The 23,107-nt window shown below is 39.5% G+C and overlaps 1 protein-coding gene across 2 annotated transcripts in view; it reads left to right on the forward strand.

The window, feature by feature from the left end:
- The window catches only part of HTR2A (5-hydroxytryptamine receptor 2A), a 66,922-nt gene extending 48,992 nt beyond the window's left edge, over positions 1-17,930 (forward strand). The window contains exon 3 of one of the 2 annotated variants that reach the window (XM_012813750.2): positions 15,939-16,741. In XM_012813750.2, the coding sequence (XP_012669204.1) occupies positions 15,939-16,741 (803 nt within the window). Of the gene's footprint in view, positions 1-15,938 lie in introns of both variants that reach the window. The other variant, XM_003803358.2, reaches the window with a different exon arrangement.
- Positions 17,931-23,107: the final 5,177 nt, after the last annotated feature.

Here is a 23,107-nt window from a genome sequence, read left to right on the forward strand (position 1 = left end):
GCTCCCACTTTTAAGTGAGAACATGAAGTATTTGTCTTACTGTATCTGACTTGTTTCACTTAAGGTAATGGCCTCTGGTTTCATCCATGTTGATGCCAAAGGCATGGTTCCATTCTTTTGTGGCTGAATAGTATCCCATTGTGGATATACACAAATCCCACATTCTTCTTATCTGTTCATTTGTTGGCAGACACTTAGGTTGATTTCGTATCTTTGCTATTGTGAATAGTGCTACATGAAACATGAGGGTGCAGAGGGGTTTTATATAACAATCTCTCGTCTCTGGGGTAGATAACCAGAGGTGAGAATGCTGGATCAAATGATAGTTCTATTTTTAGTTTTTCAAGAAATCTCCATACTGTTTTCCATAAAGGTTGCACTAATTTACATTTCCATCAGCAATATGTTAGCATTCCCTCCTCTCCAAATCCTAACCAACATCTGTTATTTTTTGTCTTTTTAGCAATAGCCATTCTTACTGGTGTGAAAATGTCTCATTGTGGTTTTAATTTGCATTGCTCTAGTGATGAGTGATGCTGAGCATTTTTTTCATATGACTTTTGGCTATTTGTATGTCTTCTTTTGGAAAATGTCTATTTATGTGCTTTGCCCACCTTCAACGGGATTATTTGGTTTTTGATATTTTTGTTCTTAAGTGCCTTGCAAATTCGGGATATTTATCCCCTGTTGGATGCGTAGTTTGAAAATATTTCCTCCCACTCGGCAGGTTATCTTTTCACTCTTTTAATTATTTTGTTTGCTATGCAGAAATTTCTTAGTTTAATTAAGTCCCATTTGTCTATTTTTGTTTTTGTTGCCTGTGCTTTTGAGGTCTTAGTCGTGAATTCTTTGTCTAGCTCAATGTCCAAAAGAGTTTTCACTAGTATTTTTTATAGTTTCAGGTCTGAAATGGAAGTCTTTAATCCCTCCTGAGTTGATTTTTTTGTACGGGGAGAAATAGGGATCCAGTGTCATTCTTCTGCATATGGTGACCCAGTTTTTCCAGCACCAAAGCTCTCTATGAGGACGAAATCCTTAAAAACAAACAAAAAAAAAGTATTAGTTATAAAATCAAAGCAATGAAAAAGCTCACTGAACACTCTGATGTAGTTAAAAAAACACTAGACATGAGATCAAGGTTTTAACCAAAAATCGAGGCTATAATAGAAAACAAACCAAGCCTAGGTTTGGATCCTAGCTCATGAATGTAAAGCCTGCAGCAAGGTATAGAGTATCTTGAAGCCTCTGTTTTCTTCATCTGTAAACAGGGAATGATAATTCCTGCCTCATCAGTTCTTGCCAGGGTGAAATTTGCTGACGTCTGGGAAGATATGCACAGTGTTTGACACATTGTGGGCACCTGTAATATGAGAGGTTTTCCTGCTATTACCTATCAGTGTAAACTTACACAAAGCACTTAATCTCCCTACCTTGGTTCATCAACTATAAAAGGAAGCTGCTTTACTAGGTAATTGCTAAGCTCTATTTACACTCTTCAAAAAAGAAAAATCTTACATCATTCTCTTTATAACAATCAGATAAACTTCTTGACTAAAGCAGCTCTTAAACCCAAAGTTGTAAAACCTTTTGCAAACTAAAAGCATACTCACACTGGGGGACACGGGGCATTCATGAGCACGAATTAGACCACAGAAATGTCTCTCCAATGTCTCTCAGAAATTCTTCCCCCAAATCAGTCCTGTTTCAGGGGGTGTACAACTTTGTACAAGATGAAGTAAATGAAATGTCATTGAGTAGCAGCTTAATATTGCTTGCTACAAATACAGTCAAAACCGAAAGCCAAAACATGAGATTTGAAAGGGACACATTATCTCAGTTACACTACTGTGTTATAGCAGTTTTTGTCTGAGTCCACGGGGCTTGTGTCTGAAACCCAGGTAGAGAAAGACCCTGGCTAATCTCAAGGTTTTGGACCCAAAACAAAATGTTATTTAAGCCTTGTGGTAGAAATAGTGTCATTTTATCAGAACCGGGACAGCAACAGTGACCTCAAAAGCAAGACAAAGGTGAGGTGCCCATAAGAGTTGGAAATAAAGAAAAGCCATTGCAAGAATTCAGAATGTTTATTGCAGCTCAAGTCACAATTGCCAAGACAGGGAAGCAACAAAAGTGCCCATCAACCCATGAATGGATTAACAAACTGTGTATGTGTACACCATGGAATACTATTCAGCCGTTAAAAGGATGGAGACTTTACATCTTTTGTATTAACCTAGGTGCAGTTGAAATACATTCTTCTTAGTAAAGTGTCACAAGAATGGAAAAGCTAGTATCCAGTGTACTCAATACTAATATGAAACCAATAAAAAAAACAACTACACATCCATAAGAGAGAAAAACACAGGTATATTCAAGTGAAAGGAAGTGGGGGGAAGGAGAGGGGAAGGGAAGAGGAGGGGGGTGGTAAACTCTCACCTAATGGACACGATGTGAGGGATTACAGCATTCCCCCAATGAAGGGCTCAACCAGAACTTGAACTTTACCTTAGAAATGCAAACAATGTAACCCAATCATTTTGTGCCCTTATATTAATCTGAAATAATAAATTAATAAATAAGTAAGTAAAATACCGCATGGTAGTAAAAAGAAAATCCACAATAAATTTTATAAATTTTTTAAAGCTCTAAATCTGTGCCAAGCTAATTGAATAATGAAAATTTGGTCTAGCGAGATGTGTTTTGTTTGACTCACACAATGTGTGGGGGGGTTTTTAGTTTTATTGAACTTGATTGCCCTCAGACACTCAGTTTACCAAGTACCATTCTCCCTATCCTCTTACATTCTTCTACATAACTCACTGATAGTTCTACACTGGCCTCATAAGCATTTGAGTTCATAGCAATTGCTATGTAGTTTTTATTTTCAGATTGACTCATTTTTAAGTGTTAAACACTTGAACATATGCTGCCTGCAGAGATCACAGAAAAAGAGGGGGAAATCACAGGAAAAAGGAGAAAATAAGAAAAGGGTAGAAATTCTAGCAGCACCGGCAGTCCCCACTCCCACCCCAATTAGAGCAGCTACAGATCATTCCAGAGGGCAAGAGAAATGGGTGTCTGCCATCTTCCTGGCTGCCAGCCTCTTTCAACTGCCCCTTCAATAATTGGAGAAATTCCCAAGAGTCAGAGCTCAGATCCCAAGGCTTGCGGCCAAAGCTTCACCAAACAGCAACACCCTGAAAAAACTGAGATTTGGGGAAGAGTGAATAACAAACAGGCTAGCAAGGCTAGCTAAGACATCAGCCTGCCTGAGTCGCTGAAAAGAAGCGATACTTGTGGTGCTATGGCAGGTCCTTCTGTTGGTCTCTGATGCTCAGTGGGCAAGGAAAACAACAGTTTCTCCATCTGACCATTGTGTCTGCATGTGGTTTTACTCTTGTAATTTTAGACTGTGGAAGGAATTACAGTCTTGCCCTCCCAAGAATTCCTTGAAGTACTCAATATCATTTTATTAAGTTCAGTTTTTACTAACTCCACCAGGATCAGCTTCCATTGCTTAAAACCAAAGAACACTGACTGGTAAAACAAGCCATGGCCACCCCATCTTAGAGAGCTTTTCACGATGGCTGCCTGGGAAGGAGAGCCATTCACACTCACTCCCAGAAGCCCAGAGAAGCCCTGGATTTTCTAAAACCACCTCTGTTCCCACAGAGGAAGTACAGGGTGGGAAACTCTTGCTTGTACTTGTTCTAGGAATCCTAATTTGTATTCTTAAGGCAGTATCACATTGGACACCCAATCCTCAGCACTCTGGGCACTTTGACTTCATTGTGACCATCCACAAAAAAGGTCATTCAATTTTCACTGAGGAGTCTATCATTAGCTATTCCAGGAAAATTTCTTGTTCTGAAAGGCCTACCTTGGATGATGAACTAGTTCCACGTGAGCACAGAAGTGGTGAGGAATGCACTGATCTTGAAAATAGAAGGATGATAGCAAACCAGTTTTTGTTTTGCTTAGAGGCAAATAAGAGTGATTGGAGGTTGCAGCTACAGCAGGGATTTTTAGACAGAATGAAGAACTCTGGGCATTAAGGACGCCTGTGAAACATTCTTCTCAGTAACTGCCAGCTGTTAGATAATACTATATTTAGTGCAGAGGGTACAGAAATTCTCATTTTTATTCCTCATGATAATCCCTTAAAGGAAATACTATTAAGTTATCTTCATTTTACAGGAGAAAAGACTCAGAGATTAAGGGGCTTGCCTACAATCATAGGAGATTCAAACGTGGGTTTTCTTACTCCAAGCTAATGACTTTTCTGTACGCCAGTCTCTTTCAAAGTGTGTTCTGGAGGCCCCTGGGGATCTTTGCGATCCTTCCTAGAAGCCCAGGGAGTCAATTCTGTTTTCAAAATAAAGCCATGAGTCGCTTAATGGTGGGGATACATCCTGAGAAATGTGTTGTCAGGTAATCTCGTTGCTGATGGACATCGCAGATTGTACCTGTACACACCTAGATGGGATAGCCTGCCACCCACTGGGCTATGTGGTTTCGCCTCTTGCTCCTAGGCTACAAACTCGTACAGTGTGTTACTGTGCTGATTACTGTGGGCAACTGTAACACAATGGTAAGTAAATATCTGTGTGTCGAAACATATTATATACACACAGAGAAGGTAAAATAAAGCAAAAACACGGCATTATAATCTTAGAGAACCATAGTCATAGAGGTCTAGAGTTGACCAAAATGTCATTGTGTGATGCGTGACTGTGACGAATCTTACTTTCCTTTTCCCTTCTCACCCTTTTAGGATGAGGGATGAAAACAGTCTTCCAGAGGATACATGGTGTACATGATATAACATACATTATCGTAGTGCATTATTTTTTAACAATTTGCTGCCAGTGCTAAGTCCAGCTTTTCTACTTCCATTTGTGTCTTTTTTTTTAGGCTGATGAGTTAGTGAACAGCAATGAAGGGCCTTGAATAGTAAAGTGATTATAGACTCAACCACCTTCTTCTTCTCCAATTCCTGAAGAACTTAGTTCACTGTAGGCTCAACTTACGTTGATTAATGGATGAACAACCAAACTGATTGCCGTCCCAGAGAGAGGACCTGCTGAGGACCTCTGATAAGAGATAAGCAACAGGAGTGCTAGCTCCTGAGTCCTCAAGTACATGCCAAACAGTGGGCTTTAGTCCCACAAGGTCAAGCACGCCACAGCCTGGGATGCAGAGACCACTCCCATCCCCTGGCCTTTGACCCCGGTCCAGATTCGACTCACACACAGGCACAACGCAGCATCCGTCCTTTTCCCAGAGACACTAACTCACACCGAGCGCTGCACTCTGACATAATGTGGGCACATTTATCCAGGGTCTAGCTTGCCTCTTGATCTCATTCTGTCCTGCACTGCTGCCTTCCTAAATCATGTGTGTATATTCTGTTTTCCCTGTTAGATCTTAGACTTCATGAAGCTCTTCAAAGGTCTTGTGTGTTACCCACAGAGTCTTACTTAGCGCTGAGTAAATTATAACTGCATTCATCCAAATAAATTATCTAAATAAATCTATCTTAAAGCTTTACAACATAATTCAGAGTCATGATGTCACTGTTTTTCACCAGGGCCCTGTGTGTACATCCAAGGAGCCTCTCATTACATGATCTACACCATAGGTGTAGATGGAGGCTTTAAAGTTAAAGGTAAAAGCCTAAGGTCACCCAGCTAGTGATTAAGAGTCAGGAGACAAACTTAGGCCTCATAATTCTAAATTCTGTACTTTCCTCACTGTCTCACGTTCTAGTTTCCTAATAAATATTTGTTGAATTTGCAAGAAAACAAAGCTTTGAGAAAAAAAATAACAGGCCTACACACAGGTGATGAGTCAGAACAGACAGGAGTAAACTCTGGTCTCCTGATTCTCACTAGGCACTACATTTTACAGCAATCTTTTTCCTTGTGATTTTAGCTATTATGGTGGCCAGCTCATGTGCCGGGCAACCCTCTATGCGGCTGTCTCAGATGAATAGATGAATTATGTAACATAAAAATGTCCATTTTCCTTTTTTCTGCCCTATGTGGCTAATTGGCAGCTCTGTTACTGTGTTTTCCCAATAAGAATGAACAGAGGCATTATGAAATTATTTGGTAATTTTAAGCTACGTCTATACAATGTATTATAATTCCCAACCCTCTCTTTTTATCTCCCTCGCATTTGTTTGCCCATCAATTCCACAAGCATTTTCTCAGCCCTAATGCTGTATAAACAGAACCACAGTCCACGCTGGAGTGGCTTACAATAAACAAAGGAAAAGATAACCCTGCTATTCATGAGATTATCATCTCATGAGTGTAATGACATTTCTGGAGAAAAATTGGAAGGTATTGGAAGTGTGAACTAGCACAGCATAAATTATTTATGAAGGTGACAAAGGGATATACAGAAAGGAAAAGAGGTCTTATTAGAGAAAGAAATGATTTGGGGGAGGCTTTATACAGTGGATGTACTTTGAGATGGCTTGCAAACAATATAGGGATAAGGTTTGAAAATAATCTCCATCTGAGTCTCCTAAACCACTCCCAATTAATCATACAGTTAAAATCAAAACAGTGTGTTTTCCTTTCTTGAGAGACAGGATCTCAACTTGTTGTCCAGGCTAAAATGCAATGGCATAAACACAGTTCACTGCAACCTCCAACTCTGGGCTCAAGGGATCCTCCTGCCTCAGCCTCCCCAGTAGCCAGACTGTAGACAGGTACCAGCTAATTTTTTAATTTTTTGTAGAGATAAGGATCTTGCTATGTTGCTCAGGCTGATGAACTACTGGACTGAAGGGATCTTCCTCAGTCTTCTAAAGCACTAGGATTATAGGAGTGAGCCACAACATCTGGCTTATAGCCACAAGTCAAGCTGCCTCACTCCTACACGCCTATCAGCTGCCACTGCCACATAGAAATTCTGTGGTCCCCACCAGAGGGTAGAGCATTTCAGGAAAGAAGCCACCAAAACTGGTCCAGGAGAGGCGGCGCCCGTAGCTCAGTGGGTACGGTGCCGGCCACATACACCCAGACTGGCGTGTTTGAACCCAGCCTGGGCCAGCTGGACAATGACAACTGCAATAACAACAATAATAAAAATAGCCGGGCATTGTGATGAGCACCTGTAATCCTAGCTCCTTGGGAGGCTAAAGCAAGAGAATGGCTTAAGCCCAAGAGTTCGAGGTTGCTGTGAGCTGTGATGCCACAGCACTCTACCAAGGGTGACATAGACTCTGTCTCAAAAAAAAAAACTAGTCCAGAACAAAGTGAGAAGTGAGTCTCTGTGCCTCTTCCCCTGTGGTGCTCTGAGCTGCTAGGAACAACCTAGCAGGCTGCAGTCACTCTTCCCTCCCAAGCCCTCATCCTGAGCTCTCCCTATGTCCTCTCTCCTGTGTGCTCCAGAGTCTTCCCTGCTGTTCATCTTTGTGCCACTGTTGCACTTGGGTCACCTCTCCAAAGTATTATAGGTACACAGCATGAGACTTCTCACTCTAACAGTGGGACACTGCAGTATAGCTGCCTCCACCCCATATCCTCAGAGAATACATTCAGAGACACCCCCCAGTGGATGCCAGAAACCACTGCTAGTACCCACCTGTACGTGCACTACACTTTCTCCTAGACACACATAACTATGATAAAGGTTAATTTATACATTAGGCATAGATTAATGACAACCTGAATTAAAGAGTTTCTTCTATTATTACTTTGTGCTTGGTGGACAAATCATAACTGTAAACATTTATGAGGGTCAGTGTGATGTTTTGATATATATATACAGTGTGGAATGATTAAATCAAGCTAATTAATGCCAAAAGTTGCTTTATTACTTGTGATTCCGACAACAGAGAGATTAACAGCAATACCTCATGATAAAACAGAACAATTATAACATTACCCCAGCATCACTACTCCTATACTTTGGGGCCATTCTTAAGTAAAATGAGGGTTTCTTGAACCCAAGCACTGTGATCCTGAGACAGTCAACGTGATAACCGAGAAGGCTACTAAGTGACCCCTCAGCAGGAGCCTCTACAGAATAGAAACACACTAACCCAGAGGAAGAGTCACATCCATGGTGGGACAGGGTGGCACTGCCTGAGATTTCATTACACTGCTCAGAGCAGTGTGCAATTTAAAACTTATGAACTGTTTATCTCTGGAATTCTCCATTTAATTTTTTTGGACCACAGTTGACTGTGGGTAACTGCAACCTTGGAAAACAAAACCAAGATAATGTTTATTCTAAGCAAACCATTGGTAAGAGACACATGTCAGAGAGGAGGCAGGTCTTGGAAGCTCCTCAGATCACCCCATGAAACCCTGTGAAACTAGCTCCTTACCCTGAATTGTTTATAAAGGAGAGAGAGACTAAGAAGGAACACCACGTAACTATGTTAAAAATTGATCAAGCTGAATAATTACATTAAAACAAGATTACAAAGACCTTATGGTCAGCTAGGTACCTGGTGATTCCTCAAGCATCAGGAACATGATAGGTAGTGTAATCTGCCTTCATAGTGTAATCTGATAAATGTGGTGCCTTAGGATACTGTGTACAAGACAGGCTGGAGGAAGGAGAACTGACCGCCTACACTACCTGTAGACCAGGATTCTATCAGCACCTGCTACAACCTAACTCTCCAAGCTTTCAGAAATAATCACTCAAAAATCTGTCCCTTTGATACAAATGGAAGAAAGGATGCAATACTTTCAAGATGAGATTTAGTAATGTGAATAACATGGGACAGAGATGAGTTCTTTTCCTAAATAAATCTTGGCTCATGAGTATGTTACTAAAGCTACAGTCTAGGAAAGAACACTTATTGTTGGTAGATAACGTAAATATCCACTCCTTTAAAAAGAAAGGTGAAAGGCAAGCTGAATTAAAGAGTTTCCTTCTATTATTAATATGATGTTTGATGGACAAATAATAATTGTATCTATTTATGGGGTATAATGTGATGTTTTGATATACATACACAGTATGGAATTTTAAATCAAGCTAATTAATGTATCCGTCACCAAAAGTTGCTTTATTACTTGTTATTCCAACAACAAAACAAGGTTCTGATAATATATTCAAATTACATCATATGGTTCAGAATCTATTTGTAACATAGATTTTGTAACATATTTTCAGGTGAAAAAAAGTGGTGGATGAAAGTAAAATTTGCTGTGGGAGGAGAGAGACGTAGATGGGCTTCCAAGCATTGCAGTGATGACAGACAAGCCACATTTACAAGTCACAATTCAATCTCTTTACCTTTCCATGCAAGATCTTCATGTTAAAAACCCAAAGTCTGGGTTATGAAACAGAAATGAAAAGGAATGAGAGGCAGAAGGGCCAGAGACCACTTTATTAAGAATTTGTGATGAGGGCAGTTAGACCACCAGCTTCTGCAGTACACACTGCTTAGACTTCAGGGATCCCAGGGGTGTTTGTTGTTTTAACATCTATGTAGGGCTGGGGCATTTATATCTGTTAAAGTATAATGTAAGAACCTCTGGGAATGAGGCACAGGCAATGTAATTTTCAAAAGCTCCCCGGGTGACGCTAATGTGTAGTCAAAGTTGGAAATGACTGCTATAATTAGAAAAAACTAAGTGTTAAGAATTTTAGTTTTTTTAATATTTGGCCTCAAAGAATAATGTCTCCATGGAGGAAATTTTGACTTTGAAATCAAAGAAGAAAAAAGAGGCTGGGTGAAGTGGCTCATGCCTGGAATTCTAGCACTCTGGGAGGTCAAGGCAGGTAGATCACTTGAGCTCAGAAGTTTGGAACCAGCCTGAGCAAGAGTGAGAACCCCATCTCTACTAAAAATAGAAAAACTATCCAGGCATTGTGGTCAACACCTGTGGCACTCTACCCAGAGCGGCAGAGGGAGACTCCATCTCAAAAAAAAAAAAAAAAAAAAATGAATGAAAAAATATCAAGGTACAGAGAATCATTGGGGAGTATGCACATATACCATACATATGTGTGTATATTCTTATGAAACATCAATGTAAATCAGAACTTATTAGCCAGCTAGAACTTTTCTGATAATCTGATGAAAGCTGTTTCTCCCAGGAAATATGCATACCATACAAGTATATGCAAATTTTGCATATTTTAGGACTATCATAGACTTCTTCAAACCAACGTTAAAAACTCAGATATAGTCATAGACTTTTTTTTTTGAGACAGAGTTTTACTTGTTAACCCTCGGTAGAGTGCTGTGGCATCACAGCTCACAGCAACTTCCAACTCCTGGGCTTAGGCGATTCTCTTGCCTCAGCCTCCCAAGTAACTGAGTCATAGACTTTTATAGGAACATAAAAGGAACAAATAAGCAATTTTTAAAAATCAACCATAAGAATTAAGGACCCGAAGTAGGAGTCTTGAGTTTGCTCATAAATTTTTGCATAGCTCTAAATAAATGACTTAAGCTCGCTAGGCCCCAGCTTTCATATCTGTAAACTGAAATCTTTATCGCGCCCCATAGGACAATGTGAGTAATGTTCTTACAATTTTGTAAAAAATCAATTTGGAGTGAGTGAGTATGCATGAAATTATCTTTAAAGGTTGCAATTTATTATTGGAACTCTTTTGAATTCATCTAAGCAGCAGAAACAAATATACGTCTTCTTGGGTAGCTGGCTCGTCTGTCTAGCTCTCATTTATGAACATCAGCTTTATCCACAGGACCCTAGGAAAGGAATTTAGCAACTCTCTGTTGGAAGGACTGTGAGTCGTCCTCACCGCTGCCCTGTACCTTCCACCTTTCTTTCCCTCCAGTGTGAGGATCATCAGCAGTGTTAACTTGCGGTGCTTTCTGTCAAACTGTTAGCAAATCCGTTCTTATAAATTGAAAAATTCAGCATACGTTACAATGCTTAAAAAAGAAAAAAAAGGTAGCAGTTTTAGGGGAACTGAAATCTGCAAACCCCGATTTTTTGTCCATTGTTAGCAGGAACAGTAAAGTGATTATTTTATTATACTTTGAAAGGATGTAAGACCTAAAGAAACAGTGTGCCTTTCATTTCAACTATTAAAAAATTCCAAAATAAGAGATGCACCACACCTAAATGATCTAAAACCAATACCCACGGCCGAAACTCGTTCCTGATCTCCGACACCTGCCGTTGTTTCCTGCATGGGGAGCGAGGGCATCGTAAATCTGCCAGCTATTTCCCAAGTGATTTGACATTTCATAGATTAAATGTCTATGCTCCCAAAAGTTTAGGATTAAAACAAAATTCTCATCAAAGAAAGGAAGAGGTAAAATACAGCACATGGCAATATATATATATATAGAGAGAGAGAGAGAGAGAGAGAAGAGGGGGAAAAAAAGAGGAGATATAGTGGGAGATACAGCAAATTTCAAGCCCTGGGATCCTGAATTTTGTAACCTCACTTCTCAGCTGTCTCAGTGGTCCACAGACTCCAGGGTTCACCTCCTCAGTCTCATGAGACAGCTGGAAGTTCTAACAGTTATCATGCCTCTAAGCATGTGAACCCAAATTTTATCTTTTTCACAAGAGCCCTGAAATATTTGTTTCAGTCCTCCTCCACCTAAGGCCTTTAGGAACTTCCACTCTCCTCTTCTCTACCAGATTATTATTACCTAGAAAGGGAACTTTATTTCCCAAGAAAAGTACACCGTCCCCAAAGATCTAGGACTAAGCATAAAGCCCATCTGTCAAGGCCAGTGATTCAAAGTTAAGGTTATTTATCCAGCCCACGGCAAGGTTCTTTCAGTAGAGATGCAAACTTTATGTGCAGAAAGTAAGCTGCTCTGCAGAAAAAAAAGACACTAACCACTGCCTTTGTGAGCTTAGGTGTCAAGGTTTCCTTTTCATTTCATTGTCTGAGTTTTAATGGAAAGAAATAAAAATATGCATAGAGGATCCAATACTGATATTGAATTTTGATTGCTACTTTCCACCCCTTAGAAAATATATTACACAGAATGCAGAGTCACGTAGTTGAAGCTACTGTCTGTTTTGTTCATAAAGGAAAATGCTTTATATGCAGAAATTTCAAGTGAGACGCGATGTCAGGGCTCCAAAAGCAGCTATTATCAAACAAAGCAGCCAGAGAATTAATGCCCTGGAGATGGCTGTGATCACAATCTTGGATATCCGCCAGTGTCTTCATCTCTCTGGGTAGGAGCACACGCTTTTGAACTGCATATTGTACCCACAGAGCCTATCTCCGTGTTCTAGTTCTTTGACATGCAATTTCTCCCCCCTTTTAACAAAATATTGCTTTAACTTACTGGTTAGTCTGTCTAGAAACCCTCACTGACCACTTACTATGAGTGAGGTCCTGACAAAGAACGTCCTAACTACTATCAACATTAGTAGATTTTGTTAGATATAAAAAGGAATGGGCCATTTAAACACCCAATCAAGTTAGCTCCCCCCCCCCACATCCAGGTGCCCCTTCCAAGCAAAAGACAACCCTGCCTGTAATCTCTTACCATGTCCTCTTTTAGAAAGGCTTTTTGTCCCAGGCACTTAAGTGGGTGAATCTCTGTTTCAGCAAGGATGGCTCCATCACCCCTTCCCTCTCTGGTTGCAGAAATTGGGTCATTCTGAAGGGGGGGGGGTGGTTTCTCCCAAACGAAGGACATTATTGCAAATGATTGAAGTATTTGTCATTTTAGGTAGTCCCATATTCTGGTTAAAACAAATAGGGCAAAAGGCTCTCGAGATAGTAACTTCTTTTGTATTAACCAGAAAAATGGACATCCAAGAGTTTAATAACAAAATCATACACCTTTTGTGAGCAGCTGATATTTTGTTTATGGGCATTATGACAGTAATGACTGTAATTCAACATATTAGAAAAGTAATCAACATTTCTAGCTACATAATTAAAATCAATTGAGACCTTATGTCACCCTAGCAGAAGCTAATAATTACATCATTATTAACTATATAACCAATAACTAAAACCTTTTTTAGCCTCTCTGGGTTTAAGAAGTTCTATTATATAAAATCTAGTAGATACTATTTAAGCAAATAGATTAGAACAAAATAATGTTGATGTATTTAATCTGAATAATTCTTCAGAGCAAGCCACTCTCATGTTTGTCTATTCATTGATAGAACATCACTCCAGACTAGGAACCATCCTTGGGGCTCTGCATATTTGATCCATTTTATCCTCACCACATCCCCACAGCCATGGTGGTGCCAGCCTCATATATATGTATTATGGATAATGAACTGAGAACCACAAGGATGAATTAACCAATCAGGAGCCTAGAACCATAGCCAGGATTCAAATCCGGGACTATCACAAATTGATGTCCAAAGCATTCTGTTTAAGAAGACCTAGTGGATTACTGTAGGAAATATCTTTCACAGATCTGTGTTCAAACATTGGGGAAGAAAACACTCTTCTTAGCAATTATGTATTGACCTTTATGACCAAGAGTTACTGAAGGATAAGCAAAACTGGTGGGTACTCAGAGCATCAGGGATAGTCCCCTTGGAGCCACACCCTGTTCATTTCTTCTTGGCCCACAGAATGTTCCCAACAGCAGGTCAGGGACAGACAGGGATGAAGAAAATGAAAAGTCATTAGAACAGCCCTGATGTAATTTATCTCCACCTTCCAAGAATACTGCATGGCCTTGCAAGTGACACATATTGTCGAGTAAGTCTGAAGATAACAGCAAATGTCACTAAGGAAGATTTATGTTAATTACATCAACTCGAGCTAATGTTCCTTCCTTGCCATGATGGCCAGCGCAAGGTGACATGAGGTTAGGGTAGTCGTGTCTGTGGTTGGATGGAGCTGAATTCTGTTCTGAATATGCAGAAGACCCTCAAAAAAAAAACCCTTTTTCCAACTGAGTAGCAGGAGTTAAGTAGCAGCCTCCAATTCTAGAATAAACCAATGTTCTTGGCTGGCTTGTGACCACATATGTGATTAGGCTCCAAGAGTAGTCAGAAGCAGTAACCAGGATCCTCTTTGTGTGCCGCTCTGAGGGGGCCAAAAATATGAGGAGTCACAAGGAAACTTTATCTCTGACTCTTTCCCCTGGGGTCTTTTTGTGGTATCTACCCTTTAATGCCAGAAGCAACCTTATACTAAGTTTTCCAGAGTATTTAATTCATGTTTTTTCTGCTTTCCCATCACCCTAATTCTTCCTTTATGGTAGAGAGAACAAGCCATGTCATGACTGCCTTGGCATGACCAGTCCCAGGCCAGTGGAGGATGACACCCCTGCTTCTCCAGGTTTCATGGGATGGGGATTGGGGGTGAAACTGCACAACACAGCCACTTGAATCCCCCTTTAATAGGTTCTATCATCATGAGGAGAAAGTAGCATGATTAGAGGCCAAATGTCACCTTTACCCACTTCTGTTCCCTCCTCTGCTTAAACCCCATGACTGAGGGAGCTTTATAGACCCTTGCTGGGGACTATTGCCTTGTGTGTCCAGGTGTTATCTCATTATGTACCCCTTCTATGTGTCAGTAAAAGAAAAGTCTGTAGGGTACCTTCTTTTTTGTAATCTTATGAATGCTCTACTAAAAAAATACAATGACCTTTATGAGACAATTGGACATTTGAACACTGACTCTATATTTAATATTAAAGAAATACTAGGTTTCTATTTAGGAGAGAGAATGGTATTAGAATGTTAGATTTTTCTAAGAGTACGTGGCTTTTAGATCTATATAACAAAATACTTACAGATTGAATGACATGACAAGTGGGATTTGCTTCAAAATGGCAGCCAGTGGAACGTGGGTGAAACAAGATTGGTATTGAGCTGATAATTGTTGAAGCCAGGTGATGGAGTCCCTTGCTAGATTTGGTTTTCTGTTCTTTGGGGTGGGGCTGGGTTGTATTGTTAAAATTTTTCTATAATGAGAATTTTTTTTAAAGGAATCAAAATTGGTTACTTTAAAGTAGTATCAGAAAATTGTATTTTCCAAAAATACTTTAAGATATGTGCAATTTTTACAATTTAATATTAAATGGAATAGGAAGATCTAAAACTGAACCTATACTACACATATACATATATATATATAATTTTTTTATATGAACATGTAAATGGAAGAAGAAGCTATACCAATATAAAGTATGGTTGCTAGTGGCTCATGAGAATATATGTGATTTTTCTTTTTTCAATTGTTACATATTTGTATTTTCCCAATTTTCTAGAGCAAATATACCATGTTTATAGTTTTATAGTTATTTTTATATACACACATGTAAACCATGCTAGGAGATACGTGGGTCACTACCCAAGTTTTGAGACAGATTATGTCATGGTCCATTATTTCACAAGAAACACAGTTGACAGCGTCCTTTCCAAATTGCCCATGCAAGTTTCAACTTATTCGGCCTATCTGTGTTACAGGGAGGGATTTGTTTGTTTTCATCCATGCAGATTTTGCATTTCTTGATTTTTGTGCATCTCAAAACTTTTGTAGTGACTGGTGAAGCTGGATGAAAGAATATGAAATAGAACCCCCGTTGTTTTAAAATAATGGCACATGGTGTGTGTGTGCCTGTGTGTGTGTTTATGTTCCCAAAAGAAACAGCATTGAGCTAATAATTGTGCTTATCTCTGGATGGTGGCATTACTGGTCATTTTTATTATTGTTTCTTTGCCTCTGTGTCTGTTTTCTTCAATTAATAAATACAATTTTAGAATCAGAAAAGTATGACATGAAATTAAAGCTAGATTTACTGTAGTCCTTTATAAGTAGAAGATTATGTGGGGCAACGTAATGTAGCAGGAACTATCTAATATACACTTATAAAACAGGTAAGTCCAAAGGAATTATAAATTCTCAATAGAAGGATGCAAGCTTTTAAACAGTGCTGACATAAAATTCTTTGAACAGCCACCGTTGTGTTCCCGCCTTCATGTCCTCAATTCGTTAATCATCGCGTGTTGTTCTGTGTCCACCTGCAGGAATATCCATGCCGATACCAGTGTTTGGGCTACAGGACGACTCCAAGGTCTTTAAAGAAGGGAGCTGCTTACTTGCCGATGATAACTTCGTCCTCATCGGCTCTTTCGTGTCCTTCTTCATTCCCTTAACCATCATGGTGATCACCTACTTTCTAACTATCAAGTCCCTCCAGAAAGAAGCTACTTTGTGTGTGAGTGATCTTGGCACGCGAGCCAAACTAGCTTCTTTCAGCTTCCTCCCGCAGAGTTCCCTGTCCTCGGAAAAGCTCTTCCAGAGGTCGATCCACAGGGAGCCCGGGTCCTACGCAGGCAGGAGGACTATGCAGTCCATCAGCAACGAGCAGAAAGCGTGCAAGGTGCTGGGCATCGTCTTCTTCCTGTTCGTGGTGATGTGGTGTCCCTTCTTCATCACCAACATCATGGCGGTCATCTGCAAGGAGTCCTGCAACGAGGACGTCATCGGAGCCCTGCTCAACGTGTTCGTGTGGATCGGCTACCTGTCCTCAGCCGTCAACCCGCTCGTCTACACACTGTTCAACAAGACCTACAGGTCGGCCTTTTCACGCTACATTCAGTGTCAGTACAAGGAAAACAAAAAACCGTTGCAGCTAATTTTAGTGAACACTATACCGAGTTTGGCCTACAAGTCTAGTCAACTCCAAATGGGGCAGAAAAAGAATTCGAAGAATGATGCCCAGGCAACAGGTAATGACTGCTCCATGGTGGCTCTAGGACAGCCGCGGTCAGAAGACGCCTCCACAGAGGACAGCAACACAGTGAATGAAAAGGTTAGCTGCGTGTGATGGGCTGGTTGCCATGGCAACCAGGGAGCGCGCCAGCAACGAGTTTTCACCTCTCCAGGAAAAGGAAACTAAAGTAAGGAGACTGGAAAAAATTAGGCCAGTCGAGTGGAACTAACAATAATATCTCATACGCCTCATTTTATTCTGTCGATGAAAAGCAGAGTTACATGCCGCAAAATGTGCGCTTGGAGAACGTTCTGACAGCATTTCAGCTGTCAGCTTTATGATACCTATTTTTAACATTGTAAATGATATGTCTTTAAAATGATTAGCTTTTATTGTCTAATAATGAGGCCCTAGATAAATCTAAATTTAATTTCTATTTTCAAATGGAAAGCTTGCTACTGTGTTGCTAACTGATGGCATAGGATGGAGTTGGTCACCTATTGCTGTAAATAAAAATGGCTATAAATACTGAAAAATCGGTTGACTATAATGGGCTCTAAAATAAAGAATCCTCTTTAAAACCTACCACGAGATCTATTTTGAAAGAAAAAAAAAAGACATTAAGGACAGTGCTATGAAATCTGTCTTGCTAAGATAATTAAATGAAATACTTGACACTATTTTCCATTGCTGCTTTTCCATCGATGTCATTTTGAAATATTCACCAGGTGGCTGATCTTTGCTGCTTTTCAAGTTACTTCTCAGAAGTGAAGACTATTTTAAATGTTACTGAATAACTTTTGCTGCTTTCTCTTCTACTTCTTGTGCTTTACTCTGAATCTCTGATGTGGTCTTGTTTAATATTTGTTCTTCTAAGTAAACTAGCAAAAGGACAATTTCACAATACCAAATACATTTCTAGAAATCGCTCCTCTAAAAGAGCAGCGTAGAGGTATTTGGTAACTCGCCATGAAGTGACTGCATTGCGCATGCGCTCCTTTGAGCTGTATGTTGACATAGCTGTGTCGGGATTGAGGGCGCACTCTGGTTTCTGGCTATGGACGGTAATGGAGTCACAGGACATCTCTGGAAAAAGAATGTGGCTTTCCTGTTGATACCCATCATGTAAATTGATGCTTTCAGATTAATCCACCCATGTTATTTATTAAAACTGTTCAGTTTGATCCCACAATCATCTAGGGAGTGTACCCTTAAATGTGAAGCAATTTTCCTGATATGAGGGACATATATCCCTGAAGAAAATGACCCAATAGAAAAGGTCCTTGTTGAAAAATAGAAATAGACTTATTTTGAGACTCTGTTCCATTTATTTCCTTTTTACTGGTTCAGAAACGAGTTTGTTTCAACTCGGAGGGCAGTGCCCTCACTAAGTCTTCCTGGTCAGTTAGCAATGAATGCCAACCAAACAAAAGGGGGGAAATCAGTTGAGGTCAAACATTGCAATGAATTTAGACACGTGCACCCCAGTCTGGACCCAATGGATAACTACCAAAGTTCTGAACAAATGTTTTGCTCCACTTCTCTAAAAACTCATTTATTTTAGTACTACTCCCTAACACTGGACTCCCTAATTTAAAAAATGTAGATAATATTTTATAGACACAGCTGCTAAAGAGATTAGTGGTAGTTAATCCACCTTGATATTGTAATACTCAAGGTTAAATTGCACATTGTCATTGAAATAGATGTTAAACACATGATTACAATGCTGAAGCATTTCTATTAAATGAGAAATAGTTTTACCTTGCGTTTTTGGAAGAAACTACAGATTGGAAAACTAAAGAATGTGAGAAGTGCCATTGTGTAATTTGGAAATGCGTTGGGAAATGCATAAAAGTCTAATTATGTCCTTACAGATAAACTGAAAGACGGTTTACCATTTCGAAGCTAGAATTTATAATGTGCCACAAGTACCAAGGCTGCATTTGAACTGAACTACTCTTTAAGGATTATACCACACTAACTGATGAAAATACAAATGTTAAAGCCTCTGCTCTACTGTATTTTGCCTTAGTTAATAACTCCACACACTTCATCGCATATTAGAGAAAAGATGACAGATTCCATCCCCATATATTCAATCGTGATCAGAACAGACGTTAATACAGCCTGACAGATGTCTTTTGACTACATATATAGTACAAACGTGTATGTGTTTTTTTCTTCCATAAGTACCTACTCAAGTGTATACTGTACAGACAAACATGTATCTGTATATATGTACAGACATGTTCCCATGCACTTTATTCAATATTTATATATTTATATGGAGGAAGATCAAGTCAATGAAAACAGTCGGTATATACACATGTGTGCATGTTTGTATCATGTTGATTTAAATGTGAATTCATGTTCTGATATTCTTGACCTCCCATTGCTGTCAAAGCAGATTAAAGTGTAACAAAAACATCAGCTCTTTAAATAAACTGGAAGTTGATTTGACTTTGTGGAAAGACTTTAACATAATTCTACAAGGGTGGTGAAAACAGCAGTCCATATATACAGATTATGGATCATAAATTATATGGTACTTTGGGGTCCTTTGTTTAGTCTGGGGATTTTCAGACAATGACAGCTTTAAATAAACTCCTTACTCCAGTGAAACACAGTCCCCACACGATTTATGGATCTGTGATTAAGGGATTCACTCCTAGTCAATACTATTAAAATAGAGTAACAAACCTTACTCTAAGTTGAATGATAGATTCTTCCATACTTAAAGAAATTAAATATTGTAATTAGAGAAAACGGCTTAAAGCATACTTCATTTACTTGGCTAAGGCGCCATCTCATGGTCATTTTTTAAAGTGCTACCATAGCTCTGTTGAACTGTTACTATACAGATTTTAGCAAAGGGTGCTTCTCCCATTTGTGTCTCAGTGAAACCTATTTATAAAGCATCAAATTATTTTTTGCCGTATGTAACAAATACATTGAAGATTATTTTATGTATTTATTCAAGGTGATAATAAAATATTTTAAGGAAGAATAAGTAACTGTAAATAAAATAAACTGAAAATTGAATGCAATTTTATATGGGTCCATGGCTGTGTCTACTAAACGCAATTGCCCCCCAAATTTCCAGGTCATCAGGATAGGAATTCCAGCTATCTTCCTGCTATTTGGGGGAATAAATTTTAGAACTCAGCTATGTCAAAGAGGTAGAACCCAGCGGGTTGAATTAGCTTTCTCCTGATGATCCAGTTTCCATTATCTGCAGTAGATATATGTTCCCCATATGATTGCCGAGTCTGGTTCCACAAAGCCTAGGGACATAGAGAATTGCTGCTGCTGTGCCCTAATAAGTGCATGTGGCTACATGCATACATGCAGGTAGGGGTACCCCCCGACACATACACACAGGTGTGCACATACACGGATACATTAACAGATGCACACACACACATACAGGAGATAGTCGCAGGAATTAAAGGAACCAAGGATGCTGGTGTCATTTAATAAACTAAAAACTTTCCCTGATTCATCATTTCACCTTTAAGTGCAGGAAAACTCTATGAACCAGGAACAGTGGTTATCCCTCCATGTGTTGAGCACCTACCCTATGCCAGGCATTAAACGGGTGCCATGCCTATTTCACCTAATGGAATTTCCACAGCGATTCTGCATGGTAGGATTATCCCTCTTTTTTCAGAGATGAAGAAACTGAGATTCAGAGCAGTTAGTAGCATGACCAATGTCACACAGCTGGCAAGAAAAGTGGTGAGTTCAATCTTGAGCTATTTGACTCCAAAACATAAAATCTCTCCCCCTTCTTTATGCACTACTGAGGAAAGAGCACCTTTCAGAATCAGAATTTGGGAGTTTCCGTCTCAGCTTCCCCACTCACTAGTTCTGTGAGTTTGTGTCTGGAGCTACTGGTCCCCATCCTGGTTAACCTGCAGAGTAGCTCCGATGAGACCAGGGCATGGCTGTGCCTACAGAACCACACACACTCTCTGTGCAAAGAATATCCTGGAATTCACAGCTCTGATTCTCTTAACATGTAGAACCCTATGCAAATGTTATAAATGTGTTATTATTTTAAAAAGAAAAGACACATTAAAGCCATCAGAGCACATTCTAGAAAAAATAGTGGGCCAGATAGTATTATTATCAGCAGCTTCTACTATCCTTTGTGTGAGTGCTTCTCATTTAAAAAAAAAAAAAAAAAAAAAAAAGCCTTACTTCTGCTTTATCCTGCCCATGACACACACCAAGCTCTCTTCTGTGCTGATCTTCGATGTTGCTTTCATCAAAACCTCCCCACTCCATGTGCCATCGCCTCTCTCTCTGGTGAAGCACTAATAAGTAATTGAAGCTGATAAACCACGGTGCATCAGACGTCCCTCCAGCTGCCCGCCATGGTCATATCCATAAGGCAGAAAATCAAAGGCAAAAATCTCAGGCATCAAAGAGACAAGTGAGCAAGAAATCTGGAAACAGGAAATGTCCTTCTGATACTCCACAAATGGCCCACGGAAAAACAAGTGCCTTCTAACACCTGATTTATAAAAAGTCTCACAGCTTCACAGTGAATTTTAATACACAATAACAATGATTTTGAAAGAAACATTCATGACTTTTAATATTTCATTTTGATATATCTGTCCAGGTAAATATGCAATAAGATAAAACTTTTTTGTGAATTTCTGATTATTTTCTCATGCGGCTTGCAAAAACAAATGGTTTCTTTCTTTTTCCTTTAATGGCATACACACAAATCTTAGCTCTGTTTTTCCTTTTTAATATTAACGCCAGTATGTCCACTTGAGCCAACACACAATGGGAAGTCTTCTTACCCGGCCGGGGCCTCTTTTCAAGTGGCCCATTGCCAGTAAATAGAGGAAGCCTACATCTGGTCTGTTGCTATTGTCTGGCCTTGGACCAATGCCAGCTTCTCCTCCCTCAAGCATATAATAAAATACTTAGAGGCAAGGATCACAGTAGGGAGTCTCTTCTAGGCCTATGCTTTTCTGAATACCAGAGAGTCCAATCAATGCTTTGATGAACCAATCCACAGCCTCATGTGCAAAGAATATCCTGGAATTCACAGCTCCCGTTCTCTTAAATTTTCTAAATAAATTTCAATAAATGATGACTTGTTCTTATATGTGAGAATCTTATGAAGTAAATTGTTAATATTCTAAAGGGTTTCTAAGATATGAGACCAAAAGTTAGATATCAACATAAATGATTCTTACTGCAGCATTGCCCCTCCCATCAGCTTCTCTCTTGCACAGATTCGTAGCTACCATAAATTTTCAGGTTCCTTTTTTTATAATAATCCCCAGGCTTCCTGAAGAACAAGCGGTCCTACTATTTGAGTTCAATTTCCTTCAAGGGTTAAAATTAAAAGCCCAAATGAGGGTGAGTGCAGTGGTTTATGCTTGTAATCCTAGCACTCTGGGAGGCCAAGGCAGGTGGATTGCTTGAGCTCAGGAGTTCCAGACTAGCCTGAGCCAAGTGAGATCCCATCTCTACTAAAAGTAGAAAAAGTAGGCTGGCATGGTGGTGCACACATGTAGTCCCAGCTACTTGGGAGGCTGAGGCAAGAGGATCACTTGAACCCAAGAGTTTGAGGTTGCTGTGAGCTAAGATGCCACAGCACTCTACCAAGAGTAACAAAGTAAGACTCTCTCTCTCAAAAAAAAAAAAAAAGTCCATATGGATTTGGAATTCATGGTACAGGGAAGATCTCTTTTTTAAGAGCTAGATTTTTATTGACAGTGAGCCAAGGTCACTTGAGTTTTTATTTATAATTAAGATTATAAGATCTTAAAAAGGTATTTATTCTCTCTTCAAGAGAACAGCACAATTTGTACTTTCCACCCCAGTTTTATTTTAAATGCTGAAAGGGAATTTATGATATTATTCAGATAATCTTCTCTTAGCTGGAGCAGTCCCAATGGCAGAGCCAATACTCCACTGCAGGTTATTTATGTGATGCCAGGAAGCAGATGGAATTAGGGAGGGAAGAAGCAAAAATCTCTTTAAGTGTGTGATTTCAAGAGCCTTGACCACATAACCAAAAATGTATTTAAATTCGGTTCAGCAATCTGTGCTGCCAATTTGTTTATTCTCTCCAGGTTTGCCAGTGAGGACCTACTATGTATGTGTTACACATAAGACATCATTAAAGGTAGGAAGTCTGGGGACGGAATTACTCTTTTTAAAAAACGAATAAGATACTGCATGGGGAGATTATCCTATTCTCTTTACAAAATTCATGTGTATTTTGTTGAGCTTACCACCTTTACCACAGATTAGCCTAATTAATATGTAGATAACAAACACACCTACCAGAAGAATGCACACAAGATGCCCCTTGAGCAGTGCCACAATCCCATTGCTAATGTTTCAGCCTCTTTGGACACTACTAAAAAGCAGAATTGTGCAGATCAAATGGCAAAAGTGCTCAAACTACAGAGCTTAGAAATTAGTTTTAAGGGAGAAAAATGA

Source organism: Otolemur garnettii, unplaced genomic scaffold (genome assembly GCF_000181295.1).
Source record: "Otolemur garnettii isolate 467f Iridium unplaced genomic scaffold, OtoGar3 scaffold00297, whole genome shotgun sequence".
Taxonomy (NCBI): domain Eukaryota; kingdom Metazoa; phylum Chordata; class Mammalia; order Primates; family Galagidae; genus Otolemur; species Otolemur garnettii.